Genomic DNA, 9,231 nt, shown 5'->3' with positions numbered 1-9,231 from the left:
ATATAGTATTGTATATAACATTATATATAACATTATAGTAGTTCCAGGCTAGGAGGGTGCCTCTGCATGAGTTTAGCTACAGTGTAGGAAATGTTCACAGGCCGAGGCTGAAAAAGATAAACTATTCTGGGATCAGTCCTAGATGTGCATTCTGCTTTCTACAAATGGCTATTTTCTATCACATGTTAAGATGGAATAGATAGAGGTTGGCTATACTTATTTCAAGAAGTGTTATCTTCAGAAATTGTACAAGTGCAATTCACTGTAGAAATTATTTATGGCTTCTGTTGGGACATGTTGTGCGTATGACGTCCTGTCATGTTTGTTCACTTTTTACATTGGCCTGGGTCTGGGATGACAGCTGCCACTGTCTACTAGGGAGAAAGAAAGCATCATTAATTGTTTTTTGAAAGTTGCTTTTTTTGCCCTGGGCAAATTAAGAGTTGGTGGATTTTAAAAGTACAGTTATCCTTTAAACATACTTTGAATTGGCATGCAAATTAATCTTGTAATATAAGCATCTTGTGCTGGTTAGAGGGGGAAGACACACCAAGTACTTGTCTAGTTTGTGGCATAGAGAACGATGGAAATTGGGTAAGTGCTCATTCGCGCCATTAGGGGAGGGTGATGTTTTTCAGCAGCTGGTTGCCAGTCACTGCTAGGGTACATAGATAACAGTTTTGCGTGTGCCCAGTTTACACCACAACATGGGTGTTAAGGTATCACAGATCACCACAGTGCTGCTATGTGTAGGCTGAATGTGAAAAAAAAAGATGGAAACCCATTGAAAGAGCTTCATAAATGTATCTTTTGGTATAGCTTTGAGGAGCAGCCATCAAGTGAACTGTAGGGACTTTCTATCCCTATGACTAGTGGTTTCCATTAAAATTATTCTAAACTAAGGGGTTAAACCTTAAAAATACATTCAAGTACCTTAACTATTAACAAAATGTAGTTTTTGAGTATCATCTGGCTGTAGATCCTCAAATCATCTCTGAATTGGTGCTGACACTGTCCTGGAAGGTGGCTACTTTTGTTCCCCATGGTCCCTGTGTGTGTTGTAAAGTAGCCACCGCTCCAAGCTCACTCCTGTGATGGACTACAATCTCATGTTTAGTTTGCAAATTTGTATTGAGATTGTAGTCCATCACAGGAGTGAGCTTGGAGTGGTGGCTACTTTACAACACACACAGGGACCATGGGGAACAAAAGCAGCCACCCTCCAGAGGGAAGGACAGTGTCTGCACAAACTTAGAGATGATTTGAAGATCTACAGCCCAGTGATACACAAATAAGATGCATTTTTGTTAAAATTACATTCAAGTACCTTAACTATTAAGATTTAACTCCTGAGTTTAGTGTCACTTTAAAGTTTGCATTGTATGGAACGTTCTAAAAAAAAGAATCTTTTATATATATTGGTTTTAGCTGTTCCAGCAGAGCCAGAAAATTGACAGGTAAATAACCGCTTTTTTTTTTTTTTCCCTTCTCTACGAGGCCTTTCGATTAAAATTGAAAAACTTTAAACTATCAACAACTACTGGTAGATTCATGCTTGATATTGAAAATCCTGGTAGTCTCTACAGTTTGAATACTGTTCTCTCTGCAACAGTCCTGTGGTCTGCAATGACAATCCTGTCTGTGTTCCAGTGGCACAGGACTTACCGAGTGTCTGGACTAGTGCTGTGGCAATTGCACTAGTCATCTGGAGAAAAGAGACCTTTTTCACACCATGTTTTATATACATTCCACAGAAACATCCTTTTGTCTTCCTATAGACTAACTATAGTAAGAACAATCCTTTCTTTTTTTTATGGTAATGTTAACATGGTAGTTTTTGACTCAAAAGTATACAGGTTCTATCTAATAATCTAATGTTAATACTAGGGATGCACAGATACCAGTTTTTCGGGATCAAGTACGACTACCAATATTTATCTTTCGGTACTCGCTGATTCAGATTTACCGATACCAGTACTTCCGCTAGCATGAAACAGGTTTCCCGGGCCAGTCAGGAAGCTGGCTCCATGCTGATTGGCTGTCGAGCTTGGAGATGGCTTCCCGAACAATCAAAAAGCCGGTCGGCGGGTAATGTCATGCCGCCCAGCTTCCTGATTTGCCGGGAAGCCAGCTCCATGCTAGCGGAAGTACCAGTATCGGCGAGTCCCGAAACATGAATAACGGTACTCGTAGGTGGCTTCCCGGCCAATCGGCATTGAGCCCGCCAATCGGGAAACCAGACAGCCCTTACCCACCACATGGCTTTCTGATTGGCCGGGAAGCCGGCTCCATGTTCCCTCATGGCAGTGCCGATCAGAGAATCTCCCTCTGACTGGAAGTTCCGTTATCGGGAATAAGTATCGGATAATTTGGGGGAGTTTGAGTACTCGCCCAAATACTCGGGATCAATACCGATACTAGTATTGTTATCGGTGCATCGCTACTTGATGCATTTGATTTTTGGATGACATCAAGGCAATTTTTTCCCTTCACAAATGTGCATTAAAAAACAGGCATGACCCTCCTGATTTCACTAATGCAGGCAAGCGTCTTCAGTAATAGTGATACAGAACAAGTAAATGCAGCTTCTTAAGGGTTCCTCATACATGGCCTAATCGGCACAGAAAGGTCATTTTAGACCCCTGTAGTTCATCCTTGTCCTGTGTCTGTTACAAATTTCAAGGCTAAGGAGTACTCAATATCTGCTGTGATGTCAGATGGCTTGGATTGAAGATGTGATTGTATGAGCATCTGTGTGTGTGTTTCTTGCATGATCGCTTCTACAGTCTTCATCACAATGTGGACATTCAGCCCCTGCACCCTCCAAGTCCCCATATCTATTTCGCATGGCTTTTACAGCAGGTGGCCAGAATTTTATTGATCAGTCAGTCAGCCTAATGAGCTTGTTTATGTGCCGGTTGAGTAAAATATTTCATACTTTTTTTTTTTTTTTTCTCTCCAGCACTTTACGCCAGCGAGCTGACCCCGTGTACAGTCCACCTCTGCAAGTATCCGGACTCTGTTGGAGATTAAAGGTTTATCCAGTGAGTTAACCTATTAAATATTTCTTAATTTTAATATAAATGGTAAGCATGGGTATATGTATTATTTATTATTATACAGGATTTATATAGCGCTAACAGTTTGCGCAGCGCTTTACAATATAAGGAAGACTTTACAGTTACAATACAATACAAGATGGTAAGGAGGGCAAGATGTAAGCAGTCTTTAATGTTATAGTTTTTAAGCTGAATTCTGGGAAGGATATAGTGCTTGTTTTATTAGAGGAGGATGCTCTAGAAGGAAGATTCACTTAACGCTGATATTTTCGATTTAATGTATATCCGCTGGTTTAATCACCCATTGGGCTATCTCAGCTAGATTCCTGTGGCAAGAGTTCCTTGCTGTAGAAATCACTCACTCCCTTGTATTGGGACTCTTATGTATTCTTACTACATTATGATGAGCCGGTCAGGGAGCCTGGTGAATATCACCGCTTAGATTTGTAATGGTTGTAACAGCTAGGCAGATCAGGATGTTCTTATATATGGTTATGTTGCTGTTGATGTGCAAGCAGACGTAGACAGCCAAAATGCAATTTATCTTGACAGCCACTACTTCAGTATATGTTCTTTTTGATAGTCATTTTTTTGCATGTATGTGTTTCTGTTTTAGGATGGAAATGGCGTAGTAAGAGGTTACTATTTATCAGTCTTCTTAGAACTTTCTGCAGGGCTCCCTGAGACATCGAAGTATGTATTCCTATTCTTATATATACTTTACATCTACTATTTTGCCAATAAAGTATTTTTTTCTTTAGAAAAATCTAGTTCTCTTGCCTTTTTTTTTTTTTTTTCTTGGATTTTTTATAATTTATTTTAATATGTTAGGGTTTAACCAAAGCAAAAATACCTGCTTTGTATGCTGTGCTGAGCGGAGATGCAGCTAATGTGCAGTCTCCTGCTCCAGCTCTCTCCTGCATCATGCAGAACTGAGCTGCCACCAAAGTGACAGCTGAGTCCTGTAGCTTACCCTGAGAAAGCCGCTCTCCCTGTGCAATCACCTAACCTCCACTGTTGTGTGACAGCCTCCCATCTATCACTTGGTGCTGGATCTGTGTGCTCTTTATAAACAGGGCACTGTAAATGACTGTCAAAATGATGGCAGAGATCCACTGATTGATCAGGGAGAGCCACAGTCTTACAGTTCAGTCTGAAGGACTAAACTGTCACGGTGACAGCCCAGTCCTGCTTTGCATTTTTTTAATGTATGAAAGCTCCTGTTGTAAACTTTGGAATGCATTTTAGCATCCTCAGCTTGGGTGCCAGAAGATCATCTTCTGACAGTCAAGTAGAATGTTAAGAAATTTGCTCCAAAGCTAACATCATTTTTTAGGTCAGGTGGCAAAAAGTCGCTCCGCATAGCTATACTTGTCGTCAAAATACTTTCCGGCCAACGGGAAATTCAGGGTTATGTTGCATTAATTTGTAATATGCTTATTTTCTTCCAGGTATGAGTATCGTGTGGAGATGGTTCACCAGTCTTCCAATGATCCTACTAAAAATATCATCCGAGAGTTTGCATCAGATTTTGAAGTGGGAGAGTGCTGGGGCTATAATCGTTTCTTTCGACTAGATCTACTTGCAAACGAAGGCTACCTTAATCGTGCAAATGATACTGTAATTTTAAGGTAATCGTTTAGAGAGGTCTTTTAAATAATATTGTGAATCCATCATTACAAAGTAAAGTTTAAAAAAAAGCAAACTGGAGGAAAAAAAGGGAAAAGTGTTTAAGGGAGACATTAAGCCCTTTACCCAACAGTTTTTTAAAGCTGAATTCCAGGCAGATTAATAAAACAAAAACCACCATCAATAAATGCATGTGATGGAGTTAATTTATTATGGAACCCAAGGCATGCCACCAGTGTGCACAGTGCTGTGCATGTACAGCTTAGTTTACATTGAGAAAAAAACATTCTTGAAAAGCAGAAGAGGGGCTTTATTATCTGCAATAAAAGGCTACATGCATTATAAGACTTTTTAGTTCTGCTTTAAATACTGTACTGAATGTGGATGGACAGAAATGCAAAAACCTTTTGGTAGGTAAAACCGCTCCCAAATAGATTTTTCTGCTTTGTGTCTGTATGTGTGCCTGGAGCTCAGCTTTAACTGTAACTGGTAGAAAGTCACTCGCACTCCAGAAACGTTTTGACCATCAAAGTGTTGCATAACTTTAGCGACTTTTCTAGACCGTCTGGTCTCTTCATGCGAAACAAAAGTGTGACAATGTTGGTTTCTGACATGCAGAGGCATCTGCAGTCGCTCCAGCACCCACCCCCCCCCTTGGTTTTTCAGTCAGTAGTGTGATGGGATCTACCATATTCTGGAGTTCAGCTTTAAGACACATTTGGTATATGGTACCTGTTGGGTGTATAGATTGTGGAAAAGAGTGTGGTTTTCACAGTCCTGAGTGCTGAATAACAGTTGAGTCTGTCAAACCCCACTGCTTTTCTTATTTGCTAGCTTTTCCAAGTGTACAGGCAAACATTTGGAAGACGCACAGTACTAAAGGATGTCTTAAAATCAAATATTGGGCAGTTTTTTTTAATTAGTGCTCCAGCAGGAGATGAAAGCAAAGCACAACCTTCGAGGCGTACTGTTATCTACAGATGAATTGGACACAGGCACATTTAAAGACTGTAGGCCAGTCCAGGATAACCTCTCCTATTACCAGCATGTCTCTGATCTCCATCGAACCCTCTCAGGATCTTCGTTCAAGGCCAAAAAGTTTGCATAGAATCTAACAAATCTGTAATGAATTGCCTTCACAAAAATTCTTTCCGGCTCCTGTGAACATCAGACATGCTTACCTACATGACTCCATCTTTCCATCTCATCAGTCATTCCTACGTTTCGCTTTGGGGCACAACACCTGCTAGCTTCCAATCATGCAAATCAACTCCTTACCTCCATGAGGTCTCTGTCCCCATGCTAGTTATGATTAACAGATTTATGTTGATTGGAGCAACATTCACCATGTTTGTTCTAAGAGAATTTTTGTACAAGTCATTCTGAATTGAGAAAGCTAGTTGGATGACCAGGGGAACGTCTTCAAGAAAAATACAGCAAGTCCAGTTGCCTTGAATTATTTTTACAGATAAGCCATTTAGATGCCTCCTAAACCTTCACAAATCATTCCCATCTTTTGGAGGATCCCAACTTGTGGGGCTGGTGAGGACTCCTGATCACCCTCTTAGTAGGGATATGTTCAAGGTTGGAGTCTTGTCTCCCAGTCATCATTCTGGAACTTCAAGTGATTTTGGCTATTTCTACAATGCTGAAACATCTTACTTGGATGGTCATCCAATCTGCATTCAGTTGCACACTGCCATGGTGGTGGAGTACATCAATCATCAGGGAGGAACCATATTTCGCAGTGTGGCAAGATTGGATCCTGTTTTAAACAGACATTCACATTCCAGCTTTGTACACTGTATACATTCTAGACATAGTCAGCTGACAGGCAGATATTCTGTTGGGCAGATATTCTCAGCCGGCAGCTCCTGGACCCAGGGAAGCGGTCCCTACACCTGGAGATGTTTCGGGGCCTGTGTTGCAGTGGAGGAGGCTGGATGTGGAACATTTGGCCTCTAGATTCAGCAGAAAACGAGACAGGTTTGTCTCAATGTACAAACAACCTCTAGTGGAAACGGTGGATGCTCAAATGAAGGATCCTCATTGCCATGTGTATGACTTATGCTGAACTGGTAAGACTCCTGATAGATGCTGTGTGAATTTCCTTTATCCCAGGGACTGATTTGCCCTCCTGCTTCATTGATAGTGTTTAGTACTTTCAAGAGTCCTGTTTTTGCCCTTTTCAGGCTCCATTCACACATAGCGTTTTAAAGGAGAACTATGGGGTCAGTGTTTTTCCCCATAGTTCTCCTTAGGGTGACGGGAGGACACAAACTAGCGTCCTCCCGTTACCCTAAGCTCAGTATACCGCGAGCTACAGCTCGCGGTATACGGAGACGCCGGAGCGGATCCCGACATTGATGTTGAGATCCGCCCAGCTGCGTGAGTGACAGCTGGCTCTGCCTATCTAGAGGCAGAGCCAGCTGTACCCTCCCCCGTCCGTTCCGCCAGTCAGCGCTGGCAGATCGGAGCGGGGAGAGGGGAATCCAGCCGTGACAGGATCGAGAGGGGAGCGAACCCGGTATGTGTTCGCTCACCTCCCGATCTACTGAGCCGACCTGACAGTCTCATTGTCACAGGTCGGCTAGAAGTATGAGGTGAGTGGAAATCATCTCATAGTTCTCCTTTAAGCATCACACATGGTTTTTTTTCGCATGGAAAACGCATGATCATGTGCACAGAACCGTGCAAATTTTATTAGACGCACGTTTGCGGCTACAGTCAGTCTTTTGGGGACAAAACGCGTTAATCGCCTGGGAAATCACCTATGTACTTTTTGCTGTGTTCCACATTTGTGTGCACACGTATGAACCTGCAGGTGTGAACGAGCCCCATAAGAATCTATTGCTTTTTGTGTTCTGCACATTTTTGTGTATATAGATGCGCACGGCAAAATGCTAATGTGTGAATGGAGCCTCAGTCTTAGTTCAAGCTCAAAACATATTTTCTCTTCATATACAATGATTATCCTCAATCTTGTCCTGTCAGTGGGTTTTGTTTAGGTCAGCTTGACTTTTGCGTATGGAATTCAGTGGTGTAATAATAGTAATTCTGTTTCTTTTAAAGCAGGTGACCTTTAAAACCTGACTGAACATTTGCGCATCTAAGTTGCATGTTTTGAATGGTTAATTTACTGTACATTTTCCTTGTAAAGATTTCAGGTTCGTTCCCCTACATTCTTTCAGAAGAGTCGAGACCAGCACTGGTACATCTCTCAGTTGGAGGCAGCACAAACTAGCTATGTTCAACAAATAAACAACCTGAAGGAAGTAAGTAATGCTAGTCTTTGGCTCTGTTGTTGCTCCTTAATCTTTTTATTTTTAATAGATTAGTAAGAATTCAGCTAATCGTGCAATAGCAGAGGCAAAAAACATTTACAAACAAGCTAAAGAGCTCAAAAATAATTCCCATCCTTGCCCCCTCCCCCAGCTGTAGAGAGCTTAGCATGTACCAAGTGTTGTAGTGTAAAGAAGTAATCACCTGCAAACCTAGGTCCCATGCATAAATCCGTCCTTTTATTGACGTCAGATACACATGGCATCACAAGTACAAAGCAATGTTTCCGAACCTAGCATGGTGCCTTCATCAGGCAAATGAAGGCCCCATGCTTGCACTGTATATAAGCCTACACTTTGTTCACATTGGTTGTCACTTTGCTTTTTGCCTGACAAAGGGTATGTTAGGTTCCGAAATGTTGCTTTATGCTTGTAAAGCCATGTGCATCTGACGTCAATAAAAGGACGGATTGATGCATGGGACCTTGGTGGTGCGGGTGATTACTTTTTTTTACTTGGATCATCCACTTCTTACCTAGCAACCTTCCAGTATATTGCTAAGGGATTCCAGTCCGGAGTGCGATGTAAAGTGTTGTAGTGTTTCACCTGCACTCCAAACAGCGGTGTAGACCAGGGGAATACGAGTTGCAGTGCTTGAAGTGATGACACAGATGGCACCGTATGTTTTTACAATATGAATGAAAGGAGTCCCCAGTGCTCATGGGGCTGATGACGTGAATTCTTGATCATTTTTATTGAACCTGCATAAATCGAGCTAATGTTTTCGTGGCCACACAGGGTCCCTTCCTAAGAGCGACATAGTGATAAATCGTGCAATAACACGTGCAAATATATACAGTGCCAATGCACAAAAAAAACCCTGCAGCACACCTATGATGTCAGAATCCTGCCAGAATTCAAATAATAAACCATGCCAGAAATACCACAGATCATCCCATGCAGAGTTCATGCTTCATTTCTTAAAACTAATCTTTAAAACTTACTGTGCAGCCAGGGTAGAGGGGTCGCGTTAGCCCTTGCTATCCAGTACAGCGGTGTCTCCAGTTCCCATGGAAACCTGGTAGTGTAAGAGGAGCGGGCATTATGGCTTTCATTAATCAATGGGAATCCAAGCTGTCTGCGCATGCCCAAGCTGGCAGACCTGCCCACCTGCGTCTATAGTTGCCATGCAGCGAGAGGAGAAAGACTGCCCGTGTTCACTGACGTGCTGCAGTGAGTGAGGAAAAAGGGGGAGATCAAAT

At 42.0% G+C, this 9,231-nt stretch overlaps 1 protein-coding gene across 1 annotated transcript in view; it reads left to right on the top strand.

Moving 5' to 3' along the window:
• Positions 1-9,231, top strand: part of TRIM37 (tripartite motif containing 37) — a 97,977-nt gene that overhangs the window by 27,990 nt on the left and 60,756 nt on the right. The window contains exons 11-14 of the mRNA XM_018561727.1: positions 2,963-3,044; positions 3,676-3,752; positions 4,511-4,690; positions 7,849-7,963. Of these exons, the coding sequence (XP_018417229.1) occupies positions 2,963-3,044; positions 3,676-3,752; positions 4,511-4,690; positions 7,849-7,963 (454 nt within the window). The remainder of the gene's footprint in view (positions 1-2,962; positions 3,045-3,675; positions 3,753-4,510; positions 4,691-7,848; positions 7,964-9,231) is intronic.

This window comes from Nanorana parkeri, unplaced genomic scaffold (assembly GCF_000935625.1).
Source record: "Nanorana parkeri isolate BGI_ZX_2015 unplaced genomic scaffold, ASM93562v1 scaffold539, whole genome shotgun sequence".
NCBI classification, from domain to species: domain Eukaryota; kingdom Metazoa; phylum Chordata; class Amphibia; order Anura; family Dicroglossidae; genus Nanorana; species Nanorana parkeri.
This window is presented reverse-complemented; position numbering and strand designations above follow the sequence as displayed.